Below are 23904 nucleotides of genomic sequence, written 5' to 3' on the forward strand. Positions count from 1 at the left end.
ACCGGGCACCCTAGGGGGCACTTGTAACAAGTAAAAAAAAAGTAAACTACCTCCCAAGTCCATAGCTCCCTTCCTTTGGGTGCTGAGCCCCTCAAATCCCCCCCCAAACCCACTGCCCACAACTCTACACCATTACCATAGCCCTTATGGCTGAAGGGGAGCACCTAGATGTAGGTACAGTGGGTTTTGGGGGCGGTTTGGAGGGCTCCCATTTACCACCACAAGTGTAACAGGTGGGGGGGGGGGGTGGGCCTGGGTCCACCTGGCTGATGTCCACTGCACCCACTAACAACTGCTCCAGGGACCTCCATACTGCTGTGATGGAGCTGGGTATGGCATTTGAGGCTGGCATACAGGCTGGAAAAAAATTGTTAAAGTTGGGGTTTTTTTGGTGGAAGGGGGTTAGTAACCACTGGGGGAGTCAGGGGTGGTCATCCCCAATTCCCTCCGGTGGTCATCTGGTCATTTAGGGCACTTTTTTGGGACTTGTTCGTGAAAAAAAAAGGGTCCAAAAAAGTGTCCTAATTTCGTGCTAAAAATGGCCATTTTTTTCGATTATTGGGCGAAGGCGCCCATCTCTGCTTGGCCGATAAACACGCCCCAGTCCCGCCTTCACCACGCCTCCGACATGTCCCTGTCAACTTTGTTCGTTCACCGCGACGGAGTGCAGTTGAAGACACCCAAACTTGGTTTTTGATTATACCGATTTGGGTGCCTTTGCGAGATGGGCGCCTATCTCCCGATTTGGGTCAAAAATAAGGCTGATAGTGGAATTAGAAAAGGTATTAAGAAGGGCGACGAAAATGATAAAGGGGATGGGACAACTTCCCTATGAGGAAAGACTGAAGCGGCTATGTATGTGTGTCTGTGTGTGTGTGACACAGAGAAAGTGTGTGTGTGTGTGTGTGTGAAAGACAGTGTGCAAGGGTAATGAAGAGTCAGCAGTGAAATTGTACATTGGGCAGCTGAACCATTTGAGGCATGTTTGTGTGTCTGTGTGAGAGAGTGTGTATATGTGTGTGTGTGCGTGTGGGTGTGATTTACAGTCAGTGTAAGTGTGTGTCTGTGCGTCTGTGTGAAAGAGAGTGTGAAAGGGTAGGGTTTTTGGTTTTTGTTGTATGTTACTTCTTAGCAGTCGGTTTTTTTTTACATCCGTTGTTGATTAGCTTTTTTTTGTTTTGGTAGGGCGTTTTGTCTGGGGAAAGCACATACCGTGATCTTAAGCATGGTTTTCCAAATTTGCATCGGCTTCCAGCGAGTTTTGTCATCTCCTTGTTGTTTTTGAGTTCCCGGTTTGTGTTCTTCCTTTTGCTCCCTTGTTCGGTAGTCTTGTTGCGTGATTGGTCCTTGTAGCGTTGCTCTTGTCGTTGCATAGCAACTGTGTGCTGCTGTTTTTCTTTGTTCCACGATGCGTCGTTCATCACGTGCCGTCGCTTAGTAACGTGTTTGCGATGTGATTGGTTGTTTGTCATTGGTCTGCCCTCGACGTCATGACGTTTGACGCGTTGGGCAGGGCAAACACTCCTGGGTGAATTCTGGGTTTCACCACCATGCATTTGGAATGTTGGGACTTGTGGAGGCTTCAGAATATTGGAGGTGCGTTTTATATAGAGAGATGCTTAGTTGATATTTCAGCGCCGATATCTGCACGCATCCATTTAAGCCAACGAAACCTGGTGTAAATCTCAGTGCACAGATTTAGGTACACTGGTCCATCCTATATAATAAAACGCACCTCCAACATTCTGAAGCTGACTGCATGGCTGAGGCGTTCCTGCTCTCTGTATCCATCTCCTGAATTTACATCATGTACTTCTGGGTTCGTCACAAGCAGAAGTGACCAACCACACGAGGTTTCTCGGCTTCAGAATGTTGGAGGTGCATTCTATTAAATAGGATTGGTCAGTTTCTTGAAGCACAGCCAGAGCTCAGCGTCCTGCACAGTAATGCTCAGACACCAGAGAGAGAGGTGGGGGGAGGTATCTCTGTCACACACACACTCTCTCTCTCACACACTCTATCTCTCTCACAGTCAATGTCTTTCTCTCACTCTCACACACTGTCTCTCACACACTCTATGTCTCACAGTCACTCACACACTCTCTTGGTCTCATACACTCACAGAGAGTTTTTGTCTCACACACACACTCTCTCTCTCTCGCACACACTGTATCTGTGTGAAACACACTCTCTCTCTCACACTGTGTCTCACATATGCACTTGCACACACTCTCATTCTCACACACACACTCTCTCTCACAGACACACTCGCACCCAGACTCACTCCCTCTCTCTCACACACACACACTCGCACATTCACTCTCTCTCTCATACACAGTCACTCTCACATACACTGTCTCAAACATACACACTCCGAGGAAAACCTTGCTAGCGCCCGTTTCATTTGTGTCAGAAACGGGCCTTTTTTTTTACTAGTATTCTATAACTAGGTGCCTAAATTTTGGAACACCCATTTCTCTGCCTATAACCATGCCCCTTTTTGCCTCCACTGCCTGCATGTTAGAAGTTTGGTGCACATTATTACAGAATACGCTTAACGAGTTGTGTGTCTAAATTCTAATCAGTGCCAATTAGTGCCCAGTCTCCTGGCCATTGCCTGAAGACTAGTAATTAGTGAAGAACTGTTCTTCACTAGTTGCAGCTAGTGAAAAGGGTTCCTGTAGAGTTCCTGAATGAAAACAAGAAGGAAATTACTGTTTATTTTTTCCTGTGTGTTTTCTTACTTATTTATCTATTTTAGGGCTGAACTGAATATTTGATTTGATTCGGCCCTGAATAGTGATTTAAATTCAAATATGAATGATCCAGGGCACTACTGTAAATCCTACTGAAACAAACATTTAATCTCTGATTTCACATTGCTTCTTTTAATATTTGTTATGGTAAGGTGGATGATGTTTTCAAAATATGATGCAAATGAAGACAAAATTCGGGCCCTGTTTACTAAGGCGCACTAGCACAGCAAAAAATGGTGTGCTACGGGGTGCACTGAGGTGTCCCATGGTAATTTTGGGATGTGTGTGCGCTACCCACATGCTAAAAAATAAAGTTTATTTTTTGGTGCAGGGGGCGTGTCCGGGACAGAGAGTGGGTGTATTCTGCACTAATCGGTTAGCACAGCTACATTGCTGCGTGATAACCAATTAGCATGTGCTTAGCGCATGAGCCCTTTTTGACTGTAGGAGCTCATGCGCTAATGGCCACGTGCTAATGGCAAAATTAGCTTGTGTCAATTAAAAAAAATAAGAAAATTTGGCCATTTTACCCCAGTGGAAAAATGGCCTTAGCAGGCGGGAAAGGCCTGTATATGGGTATGGTAAGGCTACTTTTTACATAGTTTGGTAAAAAGGCTCAACATAGCAGTGGAGCAAGGGCGGTGGGTGTAGACTTGTGGGCGGTGGGTTTTGAGGGGGATTTGGGGGGGGCTCAACACCCAAGGGAAGGGTGCTATGCACCTGGGAGCTCTTTTACCTTTTTTTTTGTTTTTGTAAAAGTGCCCCCTAGGGTGCCCGGTTGGTGTCCTGGCATGTGAGGGGGACCAATGCACTACGACTCCTGGCCCCTCCCACGAACAAATGCCTTGCATTTATTTGTTTTTGAGCTGGGCGCTTTCATTTTCCATTATCACTGAAAAACAAAAACACCCAGCTCACAAATTGTCGAATAAAACATGGACGTCTATTTTTTTCGAAAATACGGTTCGGTCCGCCCCTTCACGGATCCGTTCTTGGAGATAAACGCCCATGGAGATAGACGTTTTTGTTCAATTATGCCCCTCTATGTAAGCCACATTGAGCCTGCAAATAGGTGGGAAAATGTGGGGTACAAATGCAACAAATAAATAAATAAAATAAATAAATTAAGCTACTATTTCATAAAGAAAAGAAGGCATGTATGTTCTTACACAGAATAGTCTCCTTCCAGGCTCTCTCTTATAGAATTGCCTTCTTAAATGATGATACAATAAGGGGAATGGAAGGGGGTTTGGATTTAGCTCACACCTTTTTCATTTGTTGCTCAAGGCCATTTAGATTCTAAACTTACCTTTTTGAAACAAATTTCATCAGTTCTAAAGCATTTTTTTTTTTTGCTCTTAGAAGGATAAGATCTATAAGGGGTATCCTTGACTTTAAAGTACTACATACTTTATTCCACACTTTTGTTGGTTTTCAGCTTGATTATTGCAATGTTATATATGCTGGTCTTTCAAATATGGTGATTAATTGATTGCAGACCGCAGGTCATCGACTGTTACTTATACACTTCAGCATCCAGTTTAAAATTCTCACCTTAGCTCATAAAGCACTACATGTAGGTCTTCCTGACTACCTGGCTGTCACGATTGTGCCCATGTTTCATGCTCTCATTCATTTTTCCACCTGGTGGTGAGACCTGGTGGCTGCGATGGACTGTCTGCTTGCTGTTTCCCATGTTCCAGAAATCATTCTGGTCCGGTCCGAATCTTCCAGCCTTCCAGACTGTCTGGGGATTTTTGGAATTAAGCAGCACCCTTACCTGGTGACCTCCCTGGTATTTTGCCTTTATTAACCACCTGGAAACTTTCTAGTTTGCCTTTGCAACAGAGGTCCTCAGAAGAGCTTTCATCTGTGAGTTTGTTGCAGTGCTAACCTTCCTACTTTTAGTTTCAGCTAGACCCTGCTTGTTTCCTGGTTTATTCTACTGTATGCTGCCTACCCAAGACTGCTTGTTTCCTGGGTTATTCTACTGTTTGCTGCCTGCCCAAAACCCTGCTTGTTACCTGGTTTATTCTACTGTTTGCTGTCAGGGGTCCGCCTTGCTGCCTGTTTGGGTGGTTCTCCTGCCGCTGCCGGTTATTGGTAGTGGCCCAAGGGCTCACTTTTCCTGACCAGTGTGACAGATTGTGACATTGGCATCATTAACCATTCCCTAAACACCAGTCCATTGCCTAGGTCCCCTTAATGAGCATAGGCTTGTTTTACCAAGTCCTAGGCATGCCTACTATGAAGTTACTCAAAGAAATGCTTTTTATTTTATAGCATCTTTTCTCTGGACTGATCTCCGTTTGAATATCAGATGTGAATCTCTTTTAAAAACACTTAAGGCTGCCTTAAAAACCTTTTTTTTTTTTTTTTTACCAGATTCATCTCATAATGTGTGTCTGTGGTACTGATTGGTTGGCCCAGATAGGTATGCTGCAGCTGGATTTGTTGTTTTTTTTTTTTTTTTGGGGGGGGGGATTGATTGTTCTCTGTTGTGAATGGTTTCTTTTCTTTATATTATTGATGTTCCTTTCATTGCTAGCAATTATATTTTTATTGTACATCACTTTGACTTGTATGTTAAAATAAGCGATTCATCAAGTTTTAAATAAACATAAAGTTACATTCAGGTACATTAGAAGTGCGCTAGGCTGTCCTTACAGCTTGGCTCAGCTTATGGGCACCCTATGGAAAACAAGTTTTGCACATGAGCTGTTTAAACACTTGCACTGACATCAGCAGACAAAAATAGAGAAGTGAACTTCTGGGTGAGCCCTGGGGTGAACCGAGTGGGCCTATGCATTTCCTTTCCTCCCCTCCCACATCCCTCAAGGATGCAGAGCTTGGTAGAAGGGAGTTCTGGTCACCTTTGGAGGAAGCCCTCAGCTGGCGATGCTTGAGGATCCTCACCAGCTACAGCAAGGGTTAGGGCTGGTGTTAGACATTCTGGGGCCCAGGTCAGAAAATAAAGGAGGGCCTCCCCCTGATCCCCTATCCTTCTTGCCTCCCCTCCAATCACCCCATCTGTCAGTACCATCAAATACAGAACAAGGGATCATAAATTTAAAATATGTAGACAAAAATTGAACTGGAAACTCCAAGACTCAGCATGTAGTGCAACACTGAAGAAAGAAAAAGGAGAAATGCATTTCCTTTTCTAGGGAACATAATACAAAGATATCTGCTATGTACGTTTCCCAAAGCTAATATTTTTCATTTAATAAATAAAAAATAAAATGCTTTTTTCTACCTTTGTTGTGTGGACATTTTATTTTTCCATCATGTTGGTTCCAGCTTCTCTTTTGTGCTTTCCTGTCTGTCCTCTGCTAAACTCTTCTTCAAGCAGCTGCTATCCACTTGTCTTTTCTCCTCTCTCCTTTCTTATTCCATTCCCTCACTACACCTGTCTCTGACATATTGATCTTTCCTTTTAGGCTCTTTCCTCTCTCTTTTTTTTTCTTTTCTGCCTCTCTGTCCACTCAAATTTCACCCTCTTTCTCACTTCAGCTATCAAATTTCCATCTCTTCGTGTCACCCACTAGCTTTCTAATTCCTCATCTCACTCCTTCCTCAGCCTTCCATTCCCTTTCATCTTTAATCTGCTCTCCATTACCATATTTCTACCCCATGTAATCACTGTCCTCCTCTCATTCATCCCCCACCTCTCCCACATGGTTCCATCATTCCAACCTCCTCCTCCCTCCATCCTTCTAGTTCAGCATCTGCTCCCTCATTCCCCGCTCCCTACCATCATAGTCTGATATATTTCTGTCCCTTCCCTCCTGCCCTGCCATGGTGGTGTTCTAGCATTTCTCCCCTCCCGCTCTTCCTCCCATTGACCTGCATCTCTCCCTCAATCCCTTCTGCCCCTGGATCAAACATCTCCCTCTTTCTCCCCCCCCCCCATGCCCATCTCTTCCTCTCTCTTCCCCTCCTCCCTCTCTCTCATTGTCCACCATTTCTCTCTTTCTCTCCCTTGCACCCCAGGTCCAACATTTCTCTCTTTCTTCCCCTCCCCCACTACATTCAGCATCTCTCCCTACCTCCCTTCCACTGCCAACATTTCTTCTTTTCTGCCCCCCTTGCAGCATCTCTTCCCATCTCCCTCCCACAACCATATCCAACATTTCTCCCACTCATGCCCCCCATGAAGCATCTTTCGCTCCCTCCCACGTCCAACATTTCTCCCACTCTTGCTGTCCCCATGCAGCATCTCTCCCACCTGACCCCTTGTCCATTTCTTTCTCTCTCTTCCCCCACCCCCATGCAGCATCTTTCCCTTCCTTCCCCCTGCCCTGTCCAAAAATTCTCCCTCCCTCTTTCCTTTCTTCCTTCCTATCTCTCATTGTCCAGCCTTCCTGGTCTGTGAGAAGTAAGTTGGGCTCAGCTGAGGAGGCTCCTGCAGTCCTGAAGCTCCTTTCCTCTCTCCCTTAGCAACAGCAGGGATTCCTGCAGACTGTCTGCACCTAACCCCAAAGCCTTCTTTCTGCCACGTTCCCGCCCAGGCTGAAATATGAAGTTCCATCAGAGGGAGATGGGACCCAGCAGAGAAGGTTTCCCAGTGAGCCACAGGCATCCTGTCAGAATCATTGACACTACTAAAGGAGAGCAAAAGGGAGCTGTAGGACCGCAAAAGCTTTTGCTGTCAAGTGTGTGCACTACGGCTGGGTGGGCCTGAGCCCAAATTGGTTGGGCCCACCCATGGCTATGCCCCTGCCTCCTTCTTGTACATTAAGGTCAATGGATGGTCATCATTTCATCCTTCTATCACCTAGGCTAGTCCATTATGATAGTATTAGATCTTCTGCATTTTTATTTTGCCACCTAAATTGTGGAACAACCTTCTGAAGTATATTAAAGCAGAACTTTCCTTTCCAAAATTCAAATCCCACCTTAAGACAGAATTATTCGAATTAGCTTATGGGCCCCCCAAAGTATAAATCTGTGCCCCCAAATTGACTTTGGGTCCCTCAGTTTGGCTGGCGTTTGTCCCGCGCATGCTCAGTTTCATTAAAACAAGCATGAACATTGAAAACAGGACAGGGCGCCAGGAAATGTGAGACCAGCGTGGGACAAACACTTTAGCTGGTGGGGGTTGGGGACCCCCGCCAGTCAAGGTACCTTCCAGCGGCAGTAGTTGGTTGGGGGTGGGTGGTGGTGAGGGGTAGAGGTGGCGGCGGGAGGGTGGTAGCGGGGAAGTGGGCCAAAATGTGCCCCCCCTGGGCTCTGCCCCCCCCCTTCCGTCGAGATCTGGTTACACCCCTGCTGTAGGTCTGTGGGATAGAGGTCAATCTGTCACTTTTGCCTGTTATGCCTCCCTGGCATTTTTTTCTCCTGTTTTAAAGTTTTAAATTGCAAACCGCTTTGATCAGTTTTTATTTAGTGGTATATCAAATGTATGAAATAAACATAACAATAAACACTGTTGGAAGCAGGATACTGGGCTAGATGGCTCTTTGGTCTGACCCAGTATGGTAATTCTTGTGCTTTCTCTGGAAACTGAAGCTAGCTACAGCACTACAACAGACAATTAGGGCTCCTTGTCTAGAGATCTCAGGATTCACACAATATTCATCACCAGATCTCGCTGGCGTTTTTAGCATGTGCTAAAAATAGGTGTGCGTTAAATGCTAAAGATGCCAATGTATTCCTATGGGCGTCTTTAGTGTTTAGCGTGTGCCTATTTTTAGCACGCGCTAAAAACGCCAGTGAGCCTAAGTAAAAGACCCCCTTAACATGCTGAATTATTTTTCTGTCACTAGGGGGTCCTTTTACTAAGGCACTCTAAATCAGACACCACAATGCAAGCTATGGTGACAGCTCTATGGGTGAGTATTTTTTGGGGGGACCAGAGCACTCCATCAAATAACCTTATGGTCTGAATGTTAAAATGAAAATTGAAGACACTTCAGGAATATAAGAATACTTTGACACACTAAGAAGAAAGGACTTAACAACTAAAGAAAGAGTCCAGGGTTCAAATCTTACTGACACCCATTGTGGCCTTGGGAAAGTCACTTAACCTTCCATTGTGTCAGGTACAGACTTAGGGACCCTTTTATGAAAGGGCGGTAGGGTCAGCACTGGCTTGGCATGCAGTGAATCGGTCTTACCCAGGAGCCCAGCAGTAGTTCCAGCTTTCCCACGAGCCATTTCCGGTGCTAGAAAATACACTTTCATTTTCTAGTGCCGGGGCTGTCCCTGGCAGCAACTGGGCAGCGCTGTGTCCTGCCTGATTACGCTGGAGCCCTTATTTAGGAGGCGATAAGGGCTTCAGCAGCAAATTGCCCTGTGGCATTTTTTAAATTACCACATGGCTATTTACTGCCTCCTGTGAAAAAGCCACTTTTACAGTGGTAGTAAAAGGTGGCATCGGTGTGCGGGAATCCCATGCGCCAGTGCCACTGCAGGCTACCTTTTACCTCTGTTTGGTTAAAGGGACCCTTAGATTGTAAGCCCTCTGGGGACAGGGAAATACCTACTGTACCTGCATATGATGCCTTGTAAAACCACCAGAAAGACATGAGCTAAATACTAAAACATGTATTTATTTATTTATTTATTTATTTATTTATTTTAGAACATTTATACCCCACTTTTTGCCACTAAAAGCAGCCCCAAAGCAGCTTACAATGAACTAAGAAAACAAATACAATGACAGGAGAGGAGGTAGAGGAACAGAGGAGGAAGGGAAGGGAAAAGTAAAGTCCAGAATGGTCCATAGATATGCTGGCACTGGCAGGAAGGACTTCAATGGAGTGAACAGTGGCACCCGGCCACTCGAACAGTGGCAGGATGAGATGAGCGCGCCCGGACAGGCAAAAAAAGTGGAAAGCAGCTCTTCAACAGCCTTCTCCAGCTCCACAGAAGATGGATGCAGCAACCAAGCAACAAAGATCTAGGTTTCCCTTCACCATTATCCTATAATATAATTCTCACCTCCAACGTTCTGTGCCTGGGACCGTGGATTGGTGGTCTCCGAGGCACCATCAGTGACGTCCCACCTCACGCCCCTCCCACACTCTGTGACGTTACCCCTCACGCCCCTCCGCGTAACCTAAACGCCCTCACGCCCCTCCCACCCAGTTCAACACTTGACTCCGCCCTCAAAAAAACGCTGCCGCCCTCCCTCCCAAAGATTCGGACTGTCGAAGAGGACCAAGAGGGAGGGCGGCGAGACGTTGACCGAATGGATGCGGAGACTGGCGAATCGGAATACAGGGGGGAGGGAAAGAGCAGTGGGTCCGACCGTCAGAGAGGAAGAGGGAGGGCGGCAAGACGGCGAGGTAAGCAAAGAAGCACATTGGTTGATCTCTGTTTCCACTCCCCTACGCAGCCGTCATTTCTATACACAAAAAAAAACAACCAAAACTAGAAGCTGCTGCTTCACACTGTCATTTTTACATTGAGGGAGGGAGGGGGGACCCTGCAACTGGAAAAAAGTGAGAAAGGGAGGGAGGGGAGGTAAGCAAGGAAGCACATTGGTTAATCTCTGTTTCCACTCCCCTGCGCAGCCGTCATTCGTATACACTAAAAGACAAGCAAAACTAGGGGCTGCTGTTTTACACTGTCGTTTTTAAATTGAGGGAGGGAGGGGAGGAGGGGGGACCCTGCGACTGGGAAAAAGGGGGGGGAGGGGGACCCTCCTGCAACTGGGAGACAGACTGGGTGGGGGGGGGGGCGGCCACCCTAGAAGTGGGAGGGAGAGGGGGCCCTGGCACATACTCTCATTCTCACACACACACTCGCACCCAGTCTCACTCTCTCTCTCTGTCACACACACACACTCACACATTCACTCTCTCTCACACACACTCACTGAAACATACACACTCCGAGGAAAACCTTGCTAGCGCCCGTTTCCTTTAAAACAGAAACGGGCCTTTTTTTACTAGTAAACTATAAATCTTACTGCATTGTCATCTTCTGATTACTCTCTTTCTCTTCCCTCTCCCCCAGAGCTGATTATAGACAAGATGTGGCCCAGGGCAGGTGCTAGGGGGAGGGGGCCCCAAAGCTTGCTTGCAGATTGTTCCTCTTTCAACTTTTGGCAGGTTTGGGGCCTATGCCCACCCCTAACGCCACCGGGCTCTCCCTCCACTATCTTTTTCCATGAAGACTGTCATTGGGATGCCTTTATGTTTCACTTATATATTCTGATATTTGTCATCTTTTGCTCACATTGTCCTAAACTGAGTTTGGCCTTCCAAAGCTAGTAAAAAAAAAAAAAAAAAAAAAAGTATTAACCTTCTTGTAAACTGCAAGTCTAGAAAACTGTATTGCCTCTTTAAGGGAGTGAGGGCGTGTGGCTTATTTGCATATCTCCTCTCCACCTCTCCCAACGCTTTCTGCAGCAGAAACGATCGGGCTGCCTCAGCCTGCAGGAGCAGAGAGAGACGTCCGGGATTGAACTGGGGGAGAACTCGGCCAGAGACACTGGTATTCCCCAGAAGAGGCACTTGGGGGGTAGGGAGTAGCCTGATCCCACTGCCAGATACTACCTCCAGGGAGAGAGAAAAAAAAGGCCCAAGGAGCAAGAGACGAAAACTTTCTTCAAGTGAGAAATCCACTCCCAGCCCTGCAAATCAGGCAGAGTCCGGCAAGTGAGTGAGCCCTTGCTGTTGGAGATGGTGGGGACTGAGGGGAAGAGGGATCGTAGAAGCAGTCCTTCTTTCCCCGCGCTGCTGGGGTGATCATGCAGCTATGTCGAGCGCCCCAGCAGGAGGCCACACTTTTATTTGGGCTGGATTTGTGTTTATTTTTCGATCTTTTTGCACTGGCAGATGTATTTTTTTCCCTTCCGACCACTGAAGCAACGGGTAGCATTAATGCCCCAGCAGTAGTAGGTGCACCCTAATCAAGCAGAAGAAATACGGCTCTGCGGGTGACAGCAGGATATAAAGTACTCCTGCAGGTCCTGGCCACAAATGTGGGGCAGATTTGCCGAGCTAGAAACGAGAGTTTAAGCGCACGGGGGGAGAAGATCCGTATTTGACACTTGCAATCAAAAAGGCAGGGAAGGAACGTGGATGTGAAATTGCAAAGTGACAACTGACTGGTGCAGTGCAGGGAGAGCTCGCTGTCATCGTTCAGCTCTCGGCCTTTAGTTTTCCTCTCGACCACGGTTTCCCTATCGCTGATCCGGCCATGGAGGCGAGCAGGAGCGCAGCCGATCTCTGCCACCCCTTGCAGCAGGAGGAGGAGAGGCCGCCCAAGGCAGGCGACAAGCGATTCCGGCTCTGGTACATGGGCTGGGCAGCCCTGGATCGCCGCACCACGCTCCCCATGCTGCCCTGGCTAGTGGCCGAGGTCCGGCGTCGGGGCGAGCGCCAGGAGCCCCCCAGCCGCGAGGTGCAGCTAGTGCTCTGCGCTCCCCTCCTGCGCTGTGTGCCCGCCGGCCCTGGGGCCAGCCCGGCCGTCTTCATCTTCGAGCACAAGGCGCAGCACATCGCCCGCTTCATCCACAACAGCCACGACCTCACCTACTTCGCCTACCTGATCAGAGCTCAGCCTGAGAATCCGGAGTCCGAGATGGGCGTGCCACGTCTTCCGGGCCACCGACCCAACCAGGTGAGTGCCACGGCGGGGGGCGGTAGGATGCAGATGACGGCGGGGGAAGGCGTGATCGCCCTTGGCCCCCTTTCTTAAATGCTTTTCTGTCTTATCTCAAGTTACTAAAGGCGCGTGCGTGGCTGCTGCTGTTGTGTTGCAGATCAAAGTATTACAGCAGGCAGGATTTAACTTTACAGTGTCTGTGCATGTTTTAGGTGATCACCGTGGTCTGCAAAGGGCTAATAACTGAGAACATACCTAAAAGAGAGGGGGGCTGCAAGTGTGTTGGGGGTGTGATCTGAGCTTCTGCGTGCAGCAACTCTAGAAGGAAGGCGTCAGTTTCTTCTGGGCTTTTTATCATGTTGTCGTGCTAAGAAGGGATCTTTTTCAGCTCATCTGTTTAGACTTCTGAGTCTGCTGTAACTTAGGCAACTTCCACTCGAAGATTTGTGCAAAATTACTGTCGGACTCTGCAGACTTGTGGTGTTAGGTTTCGGGGAGGGAGAAGGAGTGTCACTGTTTGCCTTTGATTGAGGAGTGTAGCGTGAACGCTCCTGCAAGTGTTACTTGCTTTGGATGTTGCACTTTCCGTCCCAGTGTTTGTACTGCTAAATCAGGATAGTTTCTGTCTAGTTCATACGAGGCTCGGGCTGCACATATATACTATAACAGCGTGACTTGTTAGGCTTGAGAGTGTATGATGAAGGTTGCATTGCATTCAGCAGGAGGACGAACTTGTACACTAAAAACAAAAAGTAACCAGCAAAACGTGGCACATAAAGATTCTCTGCAGATGTTAGTTCATCCACGTTTTCAGCCTATGTCGCAGGAGCTGGGGGGGGGGGGGGGCAGCTTTGGGATTTGTTCTCGGCTGTTGCATCAGTTTTCACATTGCACTGTATACCTGACTGCACACAATACTATTCAGTTTTGGTCTCTATCCTTCCTTGCTGGTATCAAATTCTAGGCAAAGCTGCTAACAGTAAACAGTTAGTCGTGCAAAGGAGAGCTTTCTTTGGGGATTATTTTCATAGGAGGTGCACAGTGGTTCAAAAGTAGTTGCCCCCCCCCTACTGGAGTCAGGGGAACGGGTTATAATATACCACTACTCCCCCCCCCCATCCCAGTATTGTACATGTTCTTAGCCCAACCCCATGGGATCTCAGCCAAAAAAAAAAACCAGAGGAGCCTCTGGCTAGGTAGCAGTGAGACATATAACTGAAAAACTATGACCAAGTACAATTGGTGACTATAATGCAGGACTCATCTCTTCCAACCCTATTTCAACCTTGTCTACAAGGAATCAGTGGTTCTCCAAGAATAGTGTAAGAGGTGGAAATATATAATCAGCTTCCCTGTTTTGCCAAGCAAAACCTCCTGCCCTATAGCAGGCAGCTGGGGTGCTTATCTCAACACTAATGATCTCTCCTTGGACACAATGATAAAGTTAGCTCAGTATGGGGGAGGGGGGATGCTCATGCAGCCACTGCACCTGTAGTGAAAAGTGCTTAGGAAAGATCATGTGATCCCAGAACCTAGCACTACTCTACCAGAGACAGAAATTCACCCAGTATAACAATTCTCTGAATTTGTGTGACTAGGGCAGAGGTTCTCGACCTGGTTGTCGGGACACACCTAGCCAGTCAGGTTTTCAGGATACCCGCAATGAATATGCATGAGAGAGATTTGCATGCCATACTTCTATTGTATGCAGATTTATCTAAGGCATATGCATTGTGGGTATCCTGAAAACCTGACTGGCTAGGTGTGTCCCAAGGACTGGCTTGAGAAGTTGAGAACCCCTGGTTTAGGGATTGGTTTTGTTTCACTTTGTAGTACCCAATGAAGAAATATGCCAAAGTGGAAAAAAATATTTAATAGAATAATGATAATAATTATCGAAATAGCAACCATCACACAAATAAATATTGCGCCGGTTACACCAAAGTCTGAATAAGAATCACACCAAAAATTAGATATCTGCACATATATGTATTCATATGTTCATAACAGGGGGGGGCAGGGGGGGGGCAGGGGGGACAAAATTCCCCGGGCCTCCAAGGGGGGCCCAGCGCCGCAGTTCCCGGTCTCACCCGCCCGCCCTTGGTTCCATCGACAGCCCCTCTCCATCCGCCACCGGGCCCCCTGCATTCAATCTATTCGGCAGCGGCCTCACCCTCCATGTGAAGCGCAGCGGCAGATCGCCTCCCTTCGGGCCTTCCTTCCCTGTGTCCAGCCCTCATCTGATGTAACTTCCTGTTTCCGCGAGGGGCGGGACACAGGAGGGAAGTCCGAATAAGCGCTAATACAAATGCTAAATAGTAACAGTAGTAGTAGTAGTAGGTGATCTGCCACTGCGCTTTCACACTGAGGTGAGCACTACCTGAATAGAATGAATGCGGGGGCCTGGTGGCGGATGGAGAGGGGCTGTCGATGGAGCTGAGGACGGGTGGTGTGAGACCGGCGGCGGCGGCCTGAGTAGCGATTTGGGGTGTGGCCTTGCCCTGGGGCGGCTCAGTCTCTTAGTGACCCTGGTTCATAACTGTAAAAGTCTTTTCTTGTATTGCTGTTATTGAAAGTCCTATCTGAGGACTTTTCCTTGAGCTTCGCGAGCCAAGAAAAGAGGTAAATACAAAACAGAGACTTCCATCTGTACAAGTCTTCAAAATGGGGAAGAATATCATTCTGAGATAGCTGAAGGATAATAAGTTTGTTCCTAAACCTCAGAAGAATATTTTTACTGGAACTACAAATGTTCCTTTCTTCCTTTGTCAGCAATGTTTTCGGATGCTATAAAAATTCTAACTTCTATATCTCAGAAAAGGGAGAAATCTGCTTGTCTAGACCATCAAAGGTGCAAACTTTCAGGTCAGTTGTTTATAGTGGATTATTTGAAACATACGCATTTCTGTTCATGGCCTTTTAAAGACCAACTGAGACATATGTTGCTGTTTTTTTGCACCCACTTAACTGAACTTACATTTTTAAGATCCTGAGGCAGGCACTTTAAGCCCAAAACAGGGTTCCATGTCGAGTCTTACAGGTAACAGTAATACAAGAAAAGACTTTTACACAGTTATGACACAGTTCTGACTAAGGACTATTTTATACATGACAGACCTCATAGACCTGCCAACCAGAAACACAACAAGAGCAGCACGAACATACCTAAATCTTCATTACCTAAGCAGCAAAGGACTCGAATACAAATCAACGTATGCATCCAGCTTTTCCTATTTAAGCGCACAACTATGGAACTCACTGCCAAAAATAGTAAAAACAACGTATGACCACCTAAATTGTCTGGAAAGAACTAAAACACACATGTTCAGAAAGGCATATCCTACCGACCCATCCCACTGACCCAACATAAAAATCCTGAGCACCTGCATCACAACAAAACCAAAGATTGGAATGGACACACCCCAACTTCCCTCTTCCTCCCTAAATTCCCCATTATACCTACCTTACATGAACCTTATTCTACCACATTAACACCTTGTATTTGTTCATGCCGGAACTGTCGAACGCCACTATGGTACTATGTAAGCCACATTGAGCTTGCAAATAGGTGGGAAAATGTGGATACAAATGTAACAAATAAATAAAATATTTATATGAATTAAAGCATTGTGCTACAATTTTAAGTCCCATTGTTTGCTGAGTCGTCTTCTATCTCCCGCTTCATGCTTGTTTGCTTGTTTCCTTCGTGGGGGTCAAGTGTTCAGCCACCACATGGTTCCCGGTTTTCTGTATGTAAAACAGGCTTGACCCACCAAAAAAACCCCTGTATAAAAATTATCCCTACCAACGCATTTCCCCACTTGTGATGGTTTGCTCTCATTCATATTAGTAATTCATACTAAAGGTTGGTGTGTGCTAACATAATTAGTTTTTGTTAAATGCTAAGAAGCCCAGTTTATACCTATGGATTTCTTAGCATTTAGGGTGCGCTAATTTCATTAGTGCATGCTAAGCTTTAGTAAAAGGGCCCTGCATTTTTGTATTCCACGTTTTTCTCCAAGAAACAATTTTTCGCAAAGTGGATTATGGCTTTCTACCTTATAGCAGAAATTGTCAAGCAATACACAATATCAAAAATGTCAGTGGATATCCATAATTCAGTACATAACGATGATCTGTAATGACAAACCTCATGTTAAAACAATTTTAGCTTACATACCTAAAACCACAAATACTTCAAAATCACAATTCTAAGCTGAGATATAACCATCTCCCCCCCCCCCCCCAAATATCCACATTATAAAAAAACAATGTAGTAAATAGGTGACTAGATTATTTCTGTGGGACTCTCTTGAAAGGCAACTTTGTAATACATTACATTTTCTGCATTTATAGCTGTTGCTTTGTTTGGGTTTCTGTTTAATATCTAATAGTTTACCCCCACAGCAGAGAGGTGTGTGTGTTTGGTGGAGGGTTACACTCCTCAGGACATAAACCAGGAACTAAGCAGCTGTATCCCTTCCAGCCCAGCTAGAAAGGGAATAGAGCAGAACTGCTTGCACTTTTCAGTTGTCAGCTCCTGTTTTGAAGCTGATCTGCAGGATAAAAGCTGCCTACAATCTGTGATATATTATCCAATGATTTGTTGAGCTATGAGGGGAAGATTACAATCTGATCAACCCTCCCAACCCCCTCCAGCAAAAGAGCAAATCAAGCTGTTCCCAGGGTTGTGTAAGTGAGTAATGAGTTTTACCTGAGATCAGCTTGCTTTAGGATGCATGGAACACTGCAGCCTATTTTCTTAGGCACACAAAAACAGGACCTTACTGATAGACAGAACGGGGCTTCCCAAACTGGGATCAGAAAATCCAGGTTTGGGATTGTGACCTGGTTGGGCTACCCTCCCCCCCCCCAATCAGCCTGCACTTCTTGATAGCCTATGCTATAAATTAGGCCTTTGTGGGCTCTGTGGAAGGCAGGGGGAGAGGCTACAGGAAGGCCAGGAGAAGCACTATTGATGGAAAGGCAGGTTGGGGGGGGGGGGGCTGCTAGCTCCACTGCCTCATTACAGTTTACTTAAAACAAAGTTGCTTGCTTTATGTACCAAATCCTTCATGGCCTATCTCCTGCCTACCCCTCTGACCTTTTTAGATTCTTAGGACTGGAGGAGTAGCCTAGTGGTTAGTACAGCAGACCTTGATCCTGGGGAACTGGGTTCAATTCCTACTGCAGCGCCTTGTGACTCTGGGCTACTCACTTAACTCTCCATTGTCCCAGATACAGAGTAAGTACCTGTATATAATATGTAAACCACTTTGATTGTAACCACAGAAAGGCAGTATATCAAGACAAGGCCCATCCCCTTTCCCTTTCAATTTGTTATTCTCACTGTCCCCTTCGTCTGTATTCTTTCTGCCCCAGCATGGGTCATCCCAGGGTCTTTTCCTGGGATGACCCACAAGGATCTCTTCATCTGCCTCCCCTGGTAGGGGAAAAAGCAAGTTACTGGCAGGTTTTGGTCATGGATGAGCAAGGCTCTCTATGGTTTGAACTGTAATCTAGCTCATGATAGTCTTCTCAGATTTCTTGGGCTCTCTATCAGCATTCGACTTCTTGCTGTCTGATAGGGCCCCACCAGCCTTTAGAAACCAAGACACAAGCAAAAGATCTGGAACACAGGTAACATTTGCAGAAGGAACTCATTTTCTTTTTAACATAGAGTTTTGCCCTAGTGAGTATAATATGTATATGATTTATATGTGTATGCATTGTGCTCTACCCATCTATGGTAGCTTTGCTCTTTCTCTGTGTGCGTGTCTGTCACTGTACTGCTGATGGACAGCTCAGCATAGCCAGCCTCAAGTCTGCTGTGTTACATTGTTTAAAAGGAGACATCATTTCAGCATTACCAAAAGTCTTGAAAACTATGTACGATCACCTAAACTTCCGGAAAACACTAAAAACTAACCTGTTTAAAAAGGCATACCCGGCCGATCCAACATAAATGCCTGATATCTGCAACATAACAAAACTAAAGTTTGTAATGGACATACCACAACCCTTCCGTTATATGATGCCCTAATGTGGCTGTGCCACATGAACTTTATCTTACCACAACATCACTTTGTATTCGTTCACACCGGAGTCTGCAAACGCCCTCTCCGGCTATGTAAGCCACATTGAGCCTGCAAATAGGTGGGAAAATGTGGAATACAAATGTAACTAAATAAATAAATTTGGGCATCTGGAAGTGGACTCATGCTACTTATGGAGTGGAGCAGTAGCGTAATGGTTATTGCAGTGGGCTTTGATCCTGGTGAACTGGGTTCAGTTCCCACTGGAGCTCCCTGTGACTCTAGGCAAGTCACCTTAACACTCCATTGTCCCAGATACGTTATAATATGTAAACCGCTTTGATTGTATCCACAGAAAGGCAGCATATCAAGTCCCATCTCCTTTCCCTTGAAAACTAATGCCTCAATAAATTGGTTAGTCTATAACAGGGGTGGGCAACCTGTGGACTGCCATGTGACCATGGGAAGTATACACAAAAACATCATTAATCAGAGTTTTGGCAGTTTTAAATACTGTATTTCACCAATGTTTCTATTGTTTTCTTATTTATTTATCACAGGAGGTCTGTGGAGCTCTGTGCATGTCCAGTTCCCACATTAAATTATGTTGTGGTCTTCTAGGGATAGTACTGACATTCATGTAGCCCTCTGTGTATAAAGGTTGCCAACCCCTGGTTTATAAGGAGCCACCAACCTCTTTGTCATTTTGACTTCAGTGGCTTCTCAGGGCCAAGACAGCTCTACATAGCGAGAACATTGATTCCTGAAATGTGATGCCCATTTCATGGAAGAGTTAGGTTCTGTAGTTTACTCGCAGGTCTCCCTTCGGCTACTTTATTAGTATTTTCAGACTCTTCATTTCTGAACTAGGCCTGGTTCACTTGGTTCATTGCCTATACAGAGTGCCTACCTGATTATTTATTTTTACCACCCCACCTTAGGCGAAGCAGATGGCCTAACAAAGAGTGAATACACATCATTGGAGTAACTGACTTGTTTGTGCATGTACATCTTAAATGTTCATATACAGGGCCAGTTTGAACATTAGGCAAAGCTAGGTGGTTGCCTAGAGCAGCAGCTTCGGGGGGGGGGGGGGCAGCAAAAGCAAAACAATGGGGTCATCTCTCTCTCTCTCACACACTCACTTTTATAGGATGTTTGTGAGATCATCATGAATGTTGAGTTACTTTAATTATCAAACTTCAGGGAAGGGGGGGCTGCAGGCTGGAGGCCTCAAAATTAATTGGGAGAGGGATGTAAGAGGCACCCACAACCAGTGGCGTAGCCACAGGTGGGCCTGGGTGGGCCAGGGCCCACCCACTTAGGGCTCAGGCCCACCCAACAGTAGCACAAGTTTAGCAGTGGCTGATGGGGATTCCAAGCTCTACCAGTTGAAGACTTCCCGCTGATGGTAATGAAAATGGTGTGCTCCATGTTACTGGCACCTGTGAATGCTCAGTTTTCAGCGCATGCCTGCTGCAGACTGTCAAGGTAGAGAGAAGCATTTTCTCACCAGCTTAGATATTTTTTTTTTGGGGGGGGAGAACACTTGGTGCCCACCCACTTCTTGCCTAGGCCTACCCAAAATCTGCTGTCTGGCTATGCCCCTGCCCACAACCCATGTACTGGCTTTACCTGTGTGTATCTGCTGTTACTGTGTGAATTCCCTTACATGTCCTGTTGGCCATCTAAGCAATAAAGGTGTTTGTGTAAAATACTTCTTGTGGTTCAGCCATACTTTCTGTCTACCCTCTTCTGTCTACTGTCCACTAATGTTGGACTGGGGCTTTATGTACTTTTTCTGTTTGCAAATGGCCATGTTTTTGGTGTAGAGCACAGTTTCCCATCCGGGGTATGCTGCAGAATTTTTCTGTGAGCTAGAGCCACTCATGGCAAGAAAGGTTGAAGATGGACTGTAGTTCCCAAAAATAACTTTGCCAGCTGCTGCAGTTTCACTTCAGGCTCACAGACCCTCTCTCAATTGGCAAGAGAGATCATTGAGCAGGGCTTGACTGTCTTAAGGCTGCCAACTGGATCTAGATTTGCAGGACAGGGTTGAGCCTGGCCTGGGTTTACCCCAGTGCATGCTGGGATTTGTAGTCTTGCTTTTCTTAGGGAAGGCAATGAGGAAATCAGAACTACAAGTCCCCTGCATACAATGATGTAAACCTAGGAATGGCTTAACCCTGTGCTGTGAATCTGAATCTAGTTGGCACCTTTACTGTAGCTACAGCCTTTTCCTCGGTGGCCTTCCTCCTGCAGTCAGAGCTGTGTGGCGCCCGATTATGAGTTCTGGAAGCCCCACACAGCTCCGAGGGCACAGGCAAGCTGACAAAGGAGAAAGCTGCAGCAGCAGGCAAAGTACTATTTGAGAACATTTGCCAGATGCAGACATATGTAGAAGGGAGGTTCAGACGATTGCCTGTCTCACTGGGATAGGGGAGTGAAATGAATACCTCAGTGGAGAGAGAAAGGGATGGAAGGTGATTATGCTGGAGATGGGGGGGGGGGGGGGGGGGGGGGGGGGGGGGGGGGGGGGGGGGGTGGGGGGGGGGGGGGGGGGGGGGGGGGGGGGGGGGGGAGAGGAAGTGATTATACTAGATCTGGAGGTAGTGCCAGTGGTGATGTGTACTGTGAAGTCACCTCACCATGGGCCACAGCACAAAAACAGTTTGGTACTGCTGGTTTGGAGAATGAGTTAAGTTGCATAGTGCTTCAGAAAAGAATCCAGGCGGGTAATATTTTGTCCTGTTTGGAAGCCCCAACCACGCTGTGGTGTGTAATAACAGGCAGTATGGAGGGGATGTGGCTTAGCGGTTAAGCAGTGGGCTGAGAACCAGCAAAGCCACTATTCAGACCCACTGACTCCTCCTGACCTTCAGCAAGCCATTTGTTTCTGTCACCTCAGGCACTAACTTAGATTATTTTTGTTTTCTTTTGCCTGAGGTAGTAATTTAGATTATACAGTCTCTGCTGTAGATACTTACTGTACTTAAACATTTTAACACCATTGTACAGAGCTGTTCTATAAAATACATATGATCATTTTATGGACTTCTGCCCAGAACAGAAAATTTATCATCCTGATAATTCTTCCAAGAGAAAAAATAATGTTTAACCAATTGTATGCATGCCAGGTTTCCATTTTGTTTATAATGTTTATAGATCTTGAACGTACTGGGAAAAACCTTGTGATTCAGGACTGGTATCTCCTCAGATGTAAGTCCAGGCTTGGGCACTTCTGGTAGCTTGTGTGTCCTGTATGAAACTGGCTTTAATGGAGAACTGTATTTTATTCACTGTGTTTAATGTGCGAGTAGAGTAGCCTAATTGTTTGAGCAGTGGGCTGGGAACTGAAAGACTCAGCTTCAAATCCTACTGCAGCTCCTTATGGCCTTGGGCAAGTCACCCTCTATTACCTTGGGCAGGTTCTGGCAGCAATGCCAGTGTGGGTTGTGCCCCTCCCCCATGTTGGGCAGCAGCAACATAGCAGTGCCTTCCATTGTGTGGGAGAAGGCAGTGGCAAACCACAAGGGGGGGGGGGGTGGTCCTCTCTGTGTCACCGCCAGGAGTCAGCCTTGATTTGAGGGCAGATCTGGACTCAACATGTGATGTCAGAGGCTATATAAATGTACTTGGTGATGACCATATGAGCTTCCTTGTGCAATCAAACCTATTTTTATTTATAAAATGCCCCATTTGTGACTGTAATATGCATATGGGACATTAATAAATTAATGGTTGTATTTTGCATCTCACTCTTCTGGGCCTCTGGTTCAGTCAGAAGCAGGGCACTCATCTGGCTCCATGAGCTTAATTTGGAACTAGCCATGGGTATTTTCCCCTCTATTTTATATGGGCCTCAAATCATTGCACTGCCAGTCAACACACACCAGTTCCTTCCGGAATCCTGTAGACATGGGACTCCCTTTCCCAGGGACTGTGAATTCCCTACTTACCCTGGGGAATAGAAGACTGGAGCCAGGAATTAGATCCAGGTATGGCTGCAGAGCAGCAGGTAACACTATCACTAAGCCACTGGGCCAGTCCAGCACATCATCATGTTAACTAATGGCTGTTGACATTCATATACTGACTAGACTGAATTGTAGCTGTCCACAAGAGATCCTTACTTTCAATAATAGCAGACTGGCTTAGAGAACACAAACTTAAACTGAATCTTGAGAAATCACAGGGCCTCTTGATCTCCCAGAAGGCCCCGGTTTCCCCCTCTGTTCCCATTCTTTTAGCAGGCTCCAGAGTTCCTTTTGAATAAAATCGTAAAGGTTTTGGAGTAGTGTGGACCAGACACTAAGCTTCCAGCCACGTATTCCAATGTTGTAAAATGCAGGGTTTTTAAAAACATAAAAACAGAATAGATGATGGCAGATAGACCTGTGCGGTCTATCCAGTCTGCCCAAACTAAGGATGGTTTTTCTGTACACAATCACTTTAGTAAGAGACCCCTTCATATTCTTGTGCATTGTCTTATGGGCTCCTCTCTATGGATTCTCTTCTATCTCACCTTCGTTTGGATGCGTTTTATCTGCTGTTGTGCTTTCCTGGCCACTTGCTGTTTGTGCTGCCTTAAGGGGACTTCTTGAGAGACAATAGCTGTCGGACTGATGTTGTGTAAGTATTGCTATTTTTTTTTATTCTTGTCCTTTAAGATTGTGATAACAGCGGTTAGCTTATCTGGATTTAAAGAAGGGTTGGACAACTTCCTGGAGGAATAGTCCGTAGTCAGCTATTGAGATAGACATGAGGAAGATAGTGATTGCCCTGGGATTGGTAGCATGAAATCTTGCTACTAGAGCTGTAACAAATAGCATCTTTTACTATTTGGCCGAATACGAATAATGAAAAATGTTATTTCGCAGAATACAAATACCGCATACGAATAAGGGGCATTGAGCTTTGACATAGCAAATAATAAAGAAGCAATGTGAAATCAGAAATCAAGTGTTATTGTTTCAGTAGGATTTAGCACAGTAGAGCCCTGGATTTTCGTGTTCGAATTTAAATCACTATTTGGCCGAATACAAATAATGTATTCATGGTCGAATTGAATAAGGTACAGCTCTAGTTGCTACTAATTGGGTTTCTTCCAGGTACTTGCTTCCTGGATTGGCCACTGTTGTAATTAGGAGACTGGGCTAGATGGACCATGACTCAGTATGGCTATTCTTATATTCCTATGTTCCTCCATTTTTCACACTCTTCGATTTATTTTGCTGAATGTAAGCCACTCAGAAATGCCTGTAATGGACAGTATATCAAGTGTTTAGTAAACAGGAAACTGTTAAATGTAGCAATGGAGTGGGATGTGTTCATTTTAAGGAAAAAAATTGACTTATGATAAAGGTTATGATACTAAGAACAGAATAAGTGTAAAGGTCAAAAACTATATTTGTCTTGAGCTCACAAATCTTGGCTAGCAAATTAGAAAGATGTGAGCTTCACTGCACGTTTCATTATAATGCTTTTCCTTAGAAAGTAGTTGTGTGGAAATCATTTTTATTCACTACAGTGAATACTCAGTTTCTCTTTAC

The 23904-nt window shown here is 45.9% G+C and overlaps 1 protein-coding gene across 2 annotated transcripts in view; it reads left to right on the forward strand.

The window, feature by feature from the left end:
- Positions 1-11115: 11115 nt before the first annotated feature.
- The window catches only part of TBC1D4 (TBC1 domain family member 4), a 271276-nt gene continuing 258487 nt past the window's right edge, over positions 11116-23904 (forward strand). Inside the window, exon 1 of one of the 2 annotated variants that reach the window (XM_030200605.1) lies at positions 11116-12332. In XM_030200605.1, coding sequence (XP_030056465.1) covers positions 11910-12332 — 423 coding nt within the window. In that variant the 5' untranslated portion in view covers positions 11116-11909. The remainder of the gene's footprint in view (positions 12333-23904) is intronic. The other variant, XM_030200606.1, reaches the window with a different exon arrangement.

This window comes from Microcaecilia unicolor, chromosome 4 (genome assembly GCF_901765095.1).
Source record: "Microcaecilia unicolor chromosome 4, aMicUni1.1, whole genome shotgun sequence".
NCBI classification, from domain to species: domain Eukaryota; kingdom Metazoa; phylum Chordata; class Amphibia; order Gymnophiona; family Siphonopidae; genus Microcaecilia; species Microcaecilia unicolor.